General features: G+C 45.0%; 2 protein-coding genes across 3 annotated transcripts; both read left to right on the top strand.

Annotated features, from left to right (window-relative positions):
- The first annotated feature begins 206 nt into the window (after positions 1-206).
- il11a (interleukin 11a) lies at positions 207-5,654 on the top strand. 2 transcript variants are annotated; one of them, XM_034553874.1, is made up of 5 exons: positions 207-590; positions 1,302-1,459; positions 4,242-4,337; positions 4,494-4,655; positions 4,778-5,654. In XM_034553874.1, the coding sequence occupies exons 1-5, from the start codon at positions 584-586 to the stop codon at positions 4,955-4,957; spliced, it is 603 nt and encodes a 200-aa protein (XP_034409765.1). In that variant the 5' UTR covers positions 207-583; the 3' UTR covers positions 4,958-5,654. The 2 variants fall into 2 exon arrangements, with proteins under 2 accessions (XP_034409765.1, XP_034409766.1); XM_034553875.1 differs by lacking the exons at positions 207-590; positions 1,302-1,459 and adding an exon at positions 3,744-4,130.
- Positions 5,655-6,756: 1,102 nt separating this feature from the next.
- On the top strand, positions 6,757-14,126 carry znf628 (zinc finger protein 628). Its single transcript, XM_034553733.1, has 9 exons — positions 6,757-6,879; positions 7,305-7,845; positions 8,175-8,247; positions 8,337-9,275; positions 9,799-9,969; positions 10,090-10,423; positions 10,782-10,936; positions 11,303-11,545; positions 11,684-14,126. Exons 2-9 carry the CDS (start codon positions 7,475-7,477, stop codon positions 13,664-13,666), a joined length of 4,269 nt encoding a protein of 1,422 aa, XP_034409624.1. The 5' UTR covers positions 6,757-6,879; positions 7,305-7,474; the 3' UTR covers positions 13,667-14,126.
- The last annotated feature ends 13 nt before the right edge of the window (positions 14,127-14,139 follow it).

The raw sequence follows: 14,139 nt of genomic DNA, 5'->3' as shown, positions 1-14,139 counted from the left end.
GAGAGAGAGAGAGAGAGAGAGAGAGAGGGAGAGGGAGAGAGAGAGAGCGAGCGCGCGTGTCTCTGTGTGTGTGTCTGTGAGTGTGTCTGTGTGTGTGTGTGTGTGTGTGTTTTTATGAATGAAGTGAGTCACTGCCGATGTGTCATAGGCCCGACGTCTTTATAAAGGAAGTTTTAAACAAGCCTAAACACTTCACTGCGCGCAAAAATTGGACTTACCACACTCGCATCCCTCTCTCTGCATTTGTGTTGCCTCTCTCTCTCTCTCTCTCTCTCCAAACTGTCCAAGTGTCTCTCTGCCTTCAGCACTCCATAAAGACTACAAGGACTCATCTCAAACTTGACCAAAGACAGAAAGTTTGATTACTTTTACCTTCCTTTTCTCTCTGAGTGCTGCAGTCATCACTGTCTCATTCATCCTCTCTCGTCCTGACAACTTTCCTCTTCACTCTGACTGAAGAGTGCGAAGAAGAAACCGGAGCACGTGACAATTTCCGGAGTTCAATTTATTTATTAATTTTCTATTTATTTATTTATCTACCGTTTGTTTGCTGGTTTACCTATCCCTTGGATCCGAACCAAATATGAAATGTAAGTGTTTGTATGAGTGTGTTTGTTTCTAATTTCTTTATTGTGGTTCCTTTGTTCAGTTATATATTATTTATAAATGTTAACGTGACTGTTACCAGCTATGTTGTCATTCTTATAGGCTTTGTTACAGGCTAAATTTTATCAGATTATACTCTAAACAATTGACTCACAAATGGACACTCAGAATGGACAACTTTATTCTCTGGCGATAAACTGCAAAAGTTACACTTGGACCTGGAGATGTTCCTGCAGTGTTATTTTGGCTGTGATTCTTGTGGTTCACCTGTAATTATCAAGCATTCATCATTTCAACACCACATGGTTCCCTTTTAATACTTAGTCTACCTTATATTTGAACTTGAAAGGAAAAAGAATGAATGAGCTTACTGTTAGAGAGTTGCCTTGGCTCGGTCTATATAATTTATACCACCAACTCACGTACCTATCCAGTTGCAGGTGTGACAATCAGCAGCATTCATTGCAGTTGGTTATGGTAAAAGCGTGATTGTGTCAAAGCCGGGCGTTTTAATGATTTAATGATTTGCGTTAAGTGTAAACATGACTGTGACACTGAAGCCAAGTCTGGAGCTATTGTTTACATGATGGTGCAGCATCTTCCCCTGCTGACAGCCGTGGCCTGAGGTCATTATGATTATGGTGAGATGACAGCGCCTCTCCACTAATTGCTTCCGTTTTGTTCTACCCCTGCAGTGTTGCTCGACTCCTCCTCATCGCTCCTCTTCTCGCTGCTATTGGCTCAGCTGCCCGTGTTCACGACTGCCTCTCCGTTACCACAGCGGCGGCCCACTGACATGGACAAACTGTCCAATCAGACCAAAAATCTAATGAAGCTCACCCAAGAACTGCTGGTAAGTGAACATGTCATCACTGCGATTGCCAATCACAGCTATTGATTGGAGGGGAGGCTAATGAGGCTGATTTAAGCGTGAGGGTGGAAGAGGATGCACTACCTGTCTTGATTGATCTTTGCCTAATTCGATTACGGTGTTAATGTTACCTTTCAGTTTGTTGTAGCAGCACTAACTTTGCACCCTGCACAAACTACATAGGTGTGCTCAGGTGCTCAGTTTGACTTAAGCTGCTTTTATTGGTGACAGACTGGCCGCATGCTTAGATTAGGGCAGCAAAAAGCCTCTGGGGAGATTTGACCGAGTGATCTCACTTTTAATCCCCACTGGACTGGAGGAGAGGTCTGACTCAGCCACCTCCCGGTCTGCCTGCTCACCTGACTGGTGGCACTGGCAGTATGGGGACCAGGCCAGTGAAGGTGCAATAAAATCAATATAATTCATAGAATTAATTAGAATAAACACACATTTACAGCGATTGTCTTGCAGAATACGTGATGGGGTCAAGAGAAACAAAACATAAAGTTCTAGGAATCAGTTCGCCCATTACAACTAATTTAGAACTACATATCAACACCTGCCTGCATCTAAGCTAAGCACCATCTGTGAAATGACAGCAAAGTATATCACTGGCCTGTTTACATATAACATGTTTATGTTCTGTAGCTAAACTGTGGAAGTGAGGATGGAGTTGAAGGAGTTTTTTTCTCCGATGAAATGTGCACCGTACTGACAATGCTGGCTCCAAATTGTAATTTGTTGACAGTCAAATAGGAAAATCAGATTTGAGAACTCGGACAAAATTTGGCTTCAGCTGTCGATTGTGTATCAACAGCGTTTTAACAGGTGAAAAGAAAGCGGGATCATATCTGTGGATCTTCAGTTACACATGGCTGATTAGATTCTATTTTTGCAATATGCAAATCTTTCAACTCTTTTGTTCAGGGGGATAAAATCAAAAATAGCTGCATACTTTCTCTAGTCTTGGCCGGTAGATATTGTTCTGAACGTGTGTGTGTGTGTGTGTGTGTGCGTGTGTGTGTGTGTGTGTGTGTGCATGTGTGTGTCTGTGTGTGTGGGTGGGTGTGTGCTTGTTGCTTTAAAACAATGTTACAGGCCATTGTGTAGCAGAAGTCTGAACCTGGGGTCCAGATGTGAACAAACCAGCATTATCAAAGAGTGATAGGCACAGTAGAAGACAGTGTTCAGTAACATGGAAGATTTATTTTTAATTTGTTTTCCTTATTGTGTGGAATTCCACTAAAGAGAGGAGAAAGTTAGGAAAGATAAATAGAATGGGAATCCATGGAAAGTCCCTGCAAAAAAAGCAATGAAACTGATGCTTTAGGAGAGAAAAATGTGTGTCCACACATTGGTCTATATAAGTTTTCTGACGCAACTTTGTGTGTGCGTGCGTGTGTGCGCACACACGTGTTTGTGTGTATTTGCATGTATTCAATATGGGTGAAAACACGTGTGTGCATGCATTTGTGTATGCATTTTTGTGGCCGTGCGTGTGTGTGTGTGTGTGTGTGCGTGTGCGTTGAGGGTTCTGTAAATAGTCATGGTTGTGCGGTGTTTAGTGTTTTGCTTTCGGTCGCCACAGCAAAGTGAATTGATAAAAATCAAAAAGATTTATCACATTCCAGTATTTGCATTCAGGAAGAAAAAGGTTGGATGCAAGGGTTCTGTTGGGTGAGGTCATGATCTGTGATGGAGAGAGCAAGAAAAGGAGAATAAGAGGGAGAATTAAAGGCTGAGAAAGATGGAACAAAAACCACAAGAGATGAAGAGATCAGAGAGCCCAACTAGATGACAAGCCAGTGGTGTATATGTGTGCATGCATGCACTTGTGCACGAGATGTTGTATGTGCTTCAGCACCTGGCAAGAGACACAGAGAGGGGGAGAGAGAGAAGAGGGTAGGGAAGCAAGGGATGGAAGGGGACAAAAGCTACAGAGACAAAACATTGGACCACAAACAAGTGCGCTCTTACAAAAGGCCGATGGAGAGACATACAAGACAATGCGGCACATTCATCACTTAAAACGTAAAACACAAACAACTGGAGGCAAACTGTAGGGCACGGAAAACACTGAATAGCAGTTTAAGGAAGCATTAAGCACACACAACCTGTTTACACAAAAACGATTCTCAGCACTCATCATCCTAATGTTGTTATGCTCCTCTACTGATTGGATATGACGCATGCCACATCAGTCATCTCCACGTATACCCATGCATTACTGAATCAGGCATACATCTTTAATACTACAATTAAACAGCACAGCTGCTTTTGTAAAGGAAAACTCCATTAACCTGCAGCCAGGGTTTTATCCCCCTCTAGTGGTCACAATGAGAACTACATCTGCTGTCTGGACGTAGTTTATAACACAACTCGAGCCGAGCAGTGGTACTGCGTCATTCCCTCTTTTTATAGCTGTGACCCTGGAGTTTCCCTGCAGTTCTGTGTTGTCTGTGGAGCTTTCTTAGTCATTGCATATGTTGTTATCCTGGGTTCCATGTAGAAAACATCCTGTGGGTTCAGGTCATTTGCACTTATTGTTGACATTCGGGGAGGCTGAATGTGGGTGAACTCACACTGACCCGATCAACCACACTCCCCTCAGTGAGAGCTACTGTCTCTAAGCTCAGAAAACAGTCCGATGGAGGTGCGAGACTAATACTTTCCTCATGTTGCCGTGACTTGTCTCAGGATGAGTTAAATTGCACCGATGCAAATTACTAACGGGCTGCTTTGCGTCGTGTTTTTTCTCTTTCAGAGGGAGCATGCATTTGACTCAGATGTGGAGCCCCACAGGTTCAGGTCTCTGCCAGAAATGAGCAACAGATCAGCCAATGACCTCAACAATCTTGAGGTAATGCTCTTTGTATTCTGTATTTGTGTGTGTGTGTGTGTGTGTGTGTGTGTGTGTGTGCGCGTGAGGGTAGAGGGGCTTGTCTTGTTGCTATACACACAGTCACATCTTGCCACACCCATGCTAAGTCTCTAAGTGTGTCTGTACTCTTTCCAGCTGAAGCCCACACTCTCACAGCTGCATGCTGACCTGAAGCTGTATGAGCACCACTTTGAGTGGCTGAACAAGGTTTCAAAGAAGCACCACCACCCTGCACTGCCCAAGCTGGTGGAGATGATCAGAGAAATGAAATCTCTCATCAATCTGCTGCACCGTCAGGTAAAAAGAGCAGAGTTTCCCCATTTGATTCTCAGGCGTCTTCAATGTTTAATTAAGGTTTTGGCATAAATAAATGAGTTGTTTTTTCTAATCTGTTTGTCTGCCTGTCATTTCCGCTACAGATGCTGAGAGTTGAAGCACCGAGGCTGACTCAGGCGACCCCCTCCCTCCCCCCTCACCTCCCCTATCAGTTTGATGTCCTGCAGTCCAGCCATGAGCTTCTTCAACACTTCAAGCTCTTCTGTGACTGGGCTTACCGAGCATTCATCACCCTCAAGCCAAAGGTCTCTGCAGTACAATGACGACCCAAGCTCATTCATTCTTTTCCTCTTAACTACATGGCGGCATAGCCAGTGAGGATACATGGAGCCCCGCCTCATCCAAAGGGGAATTAGGACCATGTCAGTGTGCACTGTAGTCAACAGCATCCCTTAAAGGGACAAATGTCAACCAATGACACTTGTGTTGAAGAATGTGTTTCCATCACAGCCAATAAGAATGTGCAAGACTGCAGCCAGTACAACCATCAAGGTTCCTGTTTCAGCAAACTGCCAGTTTAACTATGATAATAATGTCACCATTCCCCAAACTGTCTCCTAAAGGCCTTGTTCGTGACCATGTTATTTATATATTTATTTATTTATTGACTGTTGGTAATTTATTTAATTGTATTTATTTGAAGTTGTAATATGTCACTCTCATCTTTGTTTCTGTATTAACGTGAATTTATTTGCCCACATCTCTGTAATCTTTCTTTTTGTATTGTGTCTCACTGATCCTCATGAAAAACACGGTAGCACTTCCTTACTTTCGTTTAAATTAACTTAATCTAATTTTCATTTGTGTATTTCTTTAGCCAATAATTCTTCCAGTAGATGTAGCATACATACAGGACAGCCAATGTGTTCACTCTATCTCACTTACAGTGCCTTTAAATTAAACATTTTAGAAGACGTTAATGTCATCTTATAACCATGTTAAATGTGCCATATCCATTTAAATTATTTGTATTTATCTGAAAATGTCAAATGGTAGCCGAAGAGAAGTGAAAACTTTCTTTTTGTACCTTTTGTTAAAGTCTCTATTGTTGTTGCCTCTTGCTCGTGTTCTGCATGAGGAGGCATATTTAACGTTGTGGTAAAGTTGTATGAATATGCCCTGTTGCTGAGCACTGATGGACCTGATTAGATTCTTTGCACAAACTTGTTAGGATTAGCCGCTTGGAAAAGTGAGATGGCTGATTTTGAACCTGGGCTTTAGGGTAGAAAAGAGTGTTTTTGTTAGTTTAACACCCAAAGCCTTAAAATACTATGTATGTTCTTAGTGTGTACATAAGTGTACAAGAATGTAAATTGTTGTATACAGTGCTTTTGTGTATTATGTTGTATTTTTGCAATATAATGTAGATTACTTTACCAACTTTATCACTATACTTTTTTCATTCCTAATCTAGTATTTGTTACAGTCTTGACTATTTATTTTAGTAACTTGGTGGAACTATTTATTTTGTGCTGCAGTGGAGCAAGTCTCCTATCTTTTTGTACTTTTATACAGTTTGTATTCTTATTTACTAATATTATACCATCATGTTTAAATTATTGTTGTCACATTAGGATGCCTCTCCCACACACTGATTGGTCTCAATGTGAAATATGTGCCTTGGTGAAATAAATACTAAAGAATGTGCACAATGGATTTGAGTTTATATTATTTGATAAACATGGTCCACCTACCCTGTCAACAATGTGACAATTGGAAGTGAGGGCAGGAACACACACGCACACACACACACACACACACACACACACACACACGCACACACACACACACACACACACACTGCATTACCCACAATTATGTGCGACAGAGTCCCGAATATAACGGATACATATTGATTGTAAATAAAACTTTATGAATTAAATGTAAGATATTTAAGATGTTGGCGTGTCGACGCATCACGTGCTTTCCGTCAAACGCGAATAGTCAGAAATAAGTGAGGTTTAAAAACGTCAATCTGTCTGCTGAAGCTCTTAGCCAATGGCAGTAGCGCATCTATCGGAGTCACCAGCCAATCGCAGTCGCTGTTCTTAGAAGGCGGATTCGGGTGGAGAACTGCTTTTAGTTTGCGCTGTGTTTATTGTTAAGGTTGTGTGGATTAGCACTGCGGTACCCGGTTCCTTTTCATAATATCAACAGTTTATCTTTAACGAGTTACAGATGCGCGGTGAGTAAAGGTTCAGGCTGCATTCACTCACGTCCCTGTTGAGCAGTTTAACGACGATATTCGGCATAGACGGCGGCTAGTTTAGCTTTACATTAAGGCCAGTAGCTGATGTAGTTGATAGTAGGGACACTGATATGTTCTGTGCGTGTTGGCTGTCTGCCTGCACGGCTAATCGGTTGCATTGGGACACACTCGTAAAGCAGCCTCGTGTGTAAGATAGCTGTAACCTCTGTGTCTGTTGTGCGAGTACGCACCGCACTGCGGGGACCGACAGTAACGGACTGCCTGCCAGAGGAAAGACAGCAGGGAGGGGGACTAGCTTCATTAACAGGAGGAGGGAGAGAGGGGTGGGATTTAAAGGGGACATTCTCACCTGGAGTCACCAAGTTGTAATACTGTATTTATTTCCATTTCTCTTTTATTAGACGTGTCCTGAGCTGTCTACTTGGGGATGACAGCTGGTGTTTCCAGTGGCTGATGGGGAACGAATTTATGAAAGACAGCGAGGAAAAACATGGCTGAAGGAAAGGTGAAAAAAGAACCATGATACTGCAACAAAACTGATCCACGCCTGCTGCAAAGGAACACCCTCATCATGGCGAACTCAGTGGTCCAAGAAGAACTTCTACCGCCTCAGTCCACCTCCTCCCTCTCTCCTTTCCCATCTCTTCTTGGTTCGGGAGAGGATGTTGAGGACGACAGGGGGGAGCTGGTGGAGGGGGACAAGGGAGTAGTAGATGGTGAAGAAGAGGTGGTTCTGGACATGGTGACGTCGTCAGTGTCGGGTCAACCCCAGCAGCCCGAGCAGTCGGACCATCCCTTCCAGTGTATGGACTGTGGGAAGAGCTTCAAGTGGTCGTCCAGGCTGACCCACCACCAGCGGAGCCACAACAATGAGAGACCATACCGCTGCAACCTCTGCCCCAAGGCCTTCAAGGGCTCCTCTGCGCTTCTCTACCATCAACGGTAACCATAATTAGCATCTCTTCACCTTTTTATAAAATTGTAACACTGGTACAATATAGTCCTGAAGCTGTTATTGTTACTTCATAGATTGAAGTGAACAGGAGAGAGACAGAAGTGTCCTGGAAGCTGAAAGTAGTGGGGATCCTGTAAAATTAATAATCCATACCTTTTAATAAAAACATCTATGATGTCAGTGTATAATACGACATATCACAAGAGAAAGGTTGCAGTGTATTTTTTTACTATTTATTATGTGTCAAACTTATGTCTCACACCATATATGTACAATGCATTGTTGTATCCTCCTGAATAGTGGGTTTCTTTTGCAGGTCTCACTCGGGGGAGAAGCCGTACAAATGTCTGGAGTGTGGCAAAGCCTTCAAACGCTCCTCTCTCCTCCAGGTGAGGTGTCAAACAAAGCCATTTTATAAACAAGGAAATGCTTACAAATGAGCAACAGATTTCACATCTGTATCTCTTTCCATCTCCAGGTCCATCAGAGTGTCCACACTGGAGTGCGTACCTTCTTGTGCCCCTATTGCCCTCTGACCTTTAAATGGAGCTCTCATTATCAGTATCACCTGCGCCAGCATACTGGAGAGTGTCCTTACCCCTGTGACACTTGCCCCAAGGCCTTCAAGAACTCAAGCAGTCTGCGGCGACACAAGAATGTCCACCTTGGTCTCAAGCCTTACACCTGCTCAGTGTGTAACAAATCCTTCACTCAGTCTACCAACCTGAGGCAACACATGCGGATCCATACAGGTGAGAGGCCTTACATCTGCTGTGAGTGTGGACGAAGCTTCACACATTCATCAAACTTGGCCCTGCACAAGCACTCGCACTCCAACCTCAATGCAGGAGGGAAGGAGGAAAAGAGGGGCGAGGATGTGAGGAATGGAAATGAGGTAGTGGAGGTGGTGGTCGGGACAGAGGAAGTGACATCGTCCATGTTGACGGACATGGTGGGATTTGTCAGCCAAGAGGGAACTGATGGAGTCGGGGTGGGGATGGAAGAAGTGTTCCTGTCAACCACCCCGTCCGGGCAGAATCCAAACCTTCTCCCCCAGCTCACTCTCACCTCCTCAGTGGAGGGCGTGTGTGCTTCTAGGTCCATCGGGACAGAGGTTCACCTGAGCACACACACCGGGGCCAGTTTGCTGCTGTACAGCTGCGGCAGCTGCAGCCACACCTTTGGCACACGGACGGATCTCGAGGAGCACCAGGTCATCCACATGGCTCCAGAGGGACATGAGGCAGACAGAGAGGCAGGGCCTGGAGCAGGGATGGAGGTTGGGGATGGGCTGGTGGGAGCTGGTCACCTGCTGGCCGATTTTGAGGAGGTGGTAGAGACTACCACAGTGGCTGAAAATGGACACACAACGGAGGTGCTCCTTGGTCTGACAGAGGGAGCAGATGGCAACAATACAGTAAGTGATTGGATTAATATGAGAAAAGAAGAAGAAACTAGAGGAAAAACAACTTCCACAAAAGAAAATCTATTGACTTTTATAGGCTGGTTCCAGATCGCTAGAATCTCAGATTATTTCAGAAACTCAAATTTCTTGGTTAGAGAAACACTTGACCAATTAGAAGTTAGTAGGTTATTATAAATGGAAACTTCATTTTCCTACACAGCTAGCTATCAGCATTCATGAAATATACATTAAAATGAGATTTACTTCAATTTACAAATCGGCATATCAATTAGACAGATGTTGAATTAGATGTTCCTAGCAACTGCTTCTACTACAGCTTCTGTGTTAACTTAAAATGCTTAAATTGCTTAAATGACACTCGCTACTGAGTGGTTTAGACAAACACTGATTTGTATACATAATCTAAAATAAATTGATATATAAAAAAAAAAACTCACCCACCCTATACAGTGCTTGAGTCTGATCTGAAGATACATTTTATTTATATGTATAACTTCCTTTGGTTTGTCCTCAGAATGTGGGAACCACCCAGGCCCAGTTTGACCTGCTGCAGAGCTTCACTGAGGTGACTCAGAGCTCAGAGACCGTTCAGCCAGAGCCCAGAACCACATGGGCAGGGCTGTCATGTGGCTACTGCAATAAGACCTTCAAGACCAGTGGAGGCCTCAATAGACATGTGTCACTGGTGAGCATGATTGTTATGGTTACTTTTCTACTAACACTGGTATGCAAATTATTTCTTGCATTTCGATGTATCCATCCTTGAATAATATTACCCGTTTGTGTTCCGCTTATGTTTGTCCAGATGCACGCTCTATCATCACAGTCCCGCTCCCAGTTCAGCTGCTCCGCCTGCGACCGCTCCTTCCCCCTGCTCTCCTCACTCCTCACCCACCAACACTCCCACACGCCTGAGCAACGTCTCCTGGCTGAGGCAGAGGCTGAGATAGTGTGCCCTCCCTCCTTTTCCCTGTCTCTCCCCCTCCCCTCCTCTCCTAGCCAGGCCGACAAGCAGCAGGAAGGCCAGAGGGAGATCCACGTCAACATCATTACCGTCGGGGAGGAGCAAGAAAAACAACCGGCCAAACCGACCAAAGCCCCCAAAAAGACCGCAGGCAGCAAGAGCACTCCTGCTGGAGGTAAAGGCATTTTCATAGCAGAGCAGACGCAACACATGGAGACAATGGAGATTTAACTCTACAATAGAGAATATGAGCCAGGCTCTGTTCCTGTGTTTTGTTTGGATATGCTTTCCCGCTGCCCAGCGAAGGATCTCACTGCAAAGCTAGCCATGCAGTATCAAAGTGGTTGTTTGATACATTCATACCAACCAGGGGACTTTATCTTATCTAAAATAACTTGATGCGTAAGACATTTTTCATAACTTTGATATTTACTTACAATGGCTACTAGTCAATCAACAGTTTATGTATTAAGTCATTTTTAATTTTAATAAAAAAAACAATGGGACCCTCTGTTTCACTCACTTTGATACAGAGAGGCCATACCGCTGTTCGGAGTGCGGAAAAGCCTTCAAAGGTTCATCGGGGCTAAAGTATCACATGAGGGATCACACTGGGGAACGGCCCTACCGCTGCACCGAGTGTGGAAAGAGCTTCAAGAGGTCCTCTCTGCTTTCAATCCATCAGAGGGTAAGGCTTCTGTTCCAAGAAATGTAAACGCAAGTAAAGTTTCAAACGAGAGATGCATCAATTGGGAGCTACATTTGATTATTCAGAAATTGAGATTTCTCTAGTTAATGGGGACGGCAGCTGTCTAGTATGGTTCACATCCCAGCGGATGAATGCCCTGTGCACGTTATCACACTTAATTTGTGCTTTACATATTTGTTTCCTTGGGTTGCGTTTAGATTTAATTGGAATAGACAAAGAAATGGGAACATTGTATTTCATTGCATTCTTTAGGTTTTAATAACTAGAATGAACACTTAAAAACTGTATTTTCTTTTTTCTCCCAAAATGTAACATTAACATTTTTTCCACTTCCACTTGACCCAGGTGCACACAGGCGTTCGGGCATTCCAGTGCCCTCACTGCCCTCTCACTTTCAAATGGAGCTCTCACTATCAGTACCACTTGCGGCAGCACACAGGCGAGAGGCCATATGTGTGTAAGGAGTGTGGCAAGTCCTTCAAGAACACCAGCTGCCTGCGGAGACACAGTCAGATGCACTCCGGACTGCGGCCTCATACCTGCTCCATCTGCTCAAAGTCTTTCTCCCAGACGTCCAATCTCAAACAGGTCAGGACTGTCGGTGCACATTCAGCTGCAATCTTGTGTCGATTATTAGCTTTTTGCATGGAATTCATCTTTTTTTTATTTTTTTATCTCAACTGCTCTTTATTTGTCTCCCCTCTTTTGCTATTTCTTTGTGAGCAGCATGAACGCACCCATTCTGGCGAGAGACCCTTCCAGTGCACACACTGCAATAAAAGCTTTACACACTCCTCCAACCTCCAGCTCCACCTTCGCACACACTCCTCAAGCAAGGATTTCAAATGCCCATACTGCTCGAAGGAGTTTGTCATGCACTCCTACTTGCAGAGGCACATCCGTACCCATGGCAGTGGCGTTCCACTGCCCTGCCCTGGTGGTGGAGGTAAAGACGGAGTGGCTGTAAACGCCAGTGTTGGGGGAGTAACGACCACCACAACCCTGCTCAACCCCATCACCTTGGAAACCTCAGGAAACCATGGCAGCCTGATTGTGTCCCAGCCAGCACTTAATATTCCCCCTAACACCTCCCAGAACTACTTTATGATTCAGACAGCCAGCGGCCTGCAGCTCATTCCTCTGTCATCCCCTCCGCCAGCTCCTCCACCTCCACCACCTCCACCTTTGTCCCAGCCCCAAAACTTCTTCCTCCTCCAGTGCCCCTCCAATAATGGCAGCCAATCCAGCTTGATCCTCGTCCCCACAGCAAACCATCCACCAGCTCCAGAGCCTCAGCCTCTTCCTGTGCTTCAGACTATCCAAGCACTCCAGCCCGTCCTAAACCAGACACAGACTCAGATGTCCCACTTTCCGGCCATTTCGCAGCAACAACAGCAGACCAGGTTCATATTCACCAACAATAATAACACTCCTGTTGTCATGTCAACACGCACTCTCCCAGCAGCCAACTCCCTACTGACCAAGCCCATTTTAGGGAAAAGTACGCGGACTGCTCGGGGCAGACGGGGGCGCAAACCAAAAGCTAGTCTTCCGATGTCTGCAGCAGCTCCAGTCGGTCAGACAGCAGGTGGTGCTCCATCAGTACTGAACTGTCATGTGACGGGTGTCTCACAGACTGCTGCGTTCCCATCTTCTGTATCGACAGTGTCACACTGTCCCCTGTCAACATCTTGCACTGCTGTCCCAATTATTCCATCTTCCACCACTGTCGCCCCCACAGTGGACACCTCAGGACCCTCATCAACTGTTACCATGGTTACACCAGCCATGACGGTACCATCAGTTTCTTCTCTGGACCCTGCTACTCTGGAACCTCATACCACAGTGGGGCAAATAAGGACAGGGGATACCATGACGGGGAAACAGTTTGTGTTGTGTTTTGATAATGAAGGGCGCGCCAAGGAGGGCATGAATGTCGAGGAGGGCGGGCACTCATACGTGTTGCAGTTCGAAGGGGATGCATCCGAAGAGGCAGGAGATGGAGGGGTGGGCGGGGAGGGAAAATCACTTGTGTTGCAGTTCAAGACAGATGAGCAAGGTGAAGGCGCAAAAGGGGGGGATAAGGGAGGGATGATGTCACTTATGCACGAATGGGATGGAGAAAAACAGGGGCAGAGAGGGATTGAAGAGGAAGGAAGCCAGGAAGAGTCTTACGTCCTCCATTTCCATACTGAGGCACAGGACAGCGATCCATCCAGTACTACCTTCAGCCAAGGGCAAGACACCAGCCTGCAGCTGTCCTGCACGCCAACCCAGAGTTTAGTGCCACTTGATGGGCAGGAGGTAGTGTTTGAACTCGGGGGTGAGACCAAGATGGAGCAGGACACTGAGGACGGTATGCAGATGATAGCCTTGATAGAAGGTGAAGGGGGAATGATGGGAGAAGAAGGTGCTGGTTGCAATTCTGCAAGTGGGAGGGTGGAGGAGGGTGGAGGAGCCATGGAAGGCATATTTCAGCTGGGAAATGGAGAGGAAATTGTCATAATTGAGGTCAGCACCAGTAGTTTAAGTGGAGGGGATGGAGAGATCTCACTAAGTAGTGAGGTGAAATACGAAAGTTTAACAGTTGAGCCAAATGAAAAGTCTGTGAAGGAACATGGCTCTGCAGCCAGTACAGAGGCACAGACATCAACTGAGGACACTATAAGAAATGGACCTATACCCAACTCTAAAGAGATGCAGTTCTGAGTGTGCGTGTGCGTGTGCGTGTGCGTGTGTGTGTGTGTGTGTGTGTGTGTGTGTGTGTGTGTGTGTGTGTGTGTGTGTGTGTGTGTGTGTGTGTGTGTTTGTGTGTGTGTGTGTGTGTGTGTGTGTGTGAGAGAGTGAGTGAATGCCTCACTATTTGTGGGCTCGGTGTGTTAGCACTTTAGTTTGAGTTTTCTCCTGGAGCTGAGGGAGAACATGCAGTTAGAGGAGTACTGTATCGTAATCCCATGGTGCCACATACTAGAAATGTTATACATTCAAATAGGCTGTACATGGACCTCGGAATATTCTTAAATATATTACTTTCAATGATACTGTCATTGGCAGTTTGTTTATGAAGTAAATACGTATTTTGTGAATAAATGTTGTACATGACCCACTTTCTTTACAATGTCAATAGTAAATAGAAGTTAATATTAATAAATCTGCCAATACCCTTTCATCATTTGTTTCTT

This window comes from Cyclopterus lumpus, chromosome 16, assembly GCF_009769545.1.
Source record: "Cyclopterus lumpus isolate fCycLum1 chromosome 16, fCycLum1.pri, whole genome shotgun sequence".
NCBI classification, from domain to species: Eukaryota; Metazoa; Chordata; class Actinopteri; order Perciformes; family Cyclopteridae; genus Cyclopterus; species Cyclopterus lumpus.
The sequence above is the reverse complement of the archived record's forward strand: the minus strand, read 5'-3'. Positions and strand labels throughout refer to the sequence as shown.

Bases quoted from the DNA above. Each gene is read 5' to 3' on its own strand.
- il11a (XM_034553874.1), top strand. The intron at 1,460-4,241 runs GTAAGTGAACAT...TTTCTCTTTCAG, and splicing joins AGCTCACCCAAGAACTGCTG to AGGGAGCATGCATTTGACTC. The intron at 4,338-4,493 runs GTAATGCTCTTT...TACTCTTTCCAG, and splicing joins ATGACCTCAACAATCTTGAG to CTGAAGCCCACACTCTCACA.
- znf628 (XM_034553733.1), top strand. From the start codon at position 7,475: ATGGCGAACTCAGTGGTCCAAGAAGAACTTCTACCGCCTCAGTCCACC. The intron at 9,970-10,089 runs GTGAGCATGATT...ATGTTTGTCCAG, and splicing joins TCAATAGACATGTGTCACTG to ATGCACGCTCTATCATCACA. The intron at 10,937-11,302 runs GTAAGGCTTCTG...CACTTGACCCAG, and splicing joins TGCTTTCAATCCATCAGAGG to GTGCACACAGGCGTTCGGGC.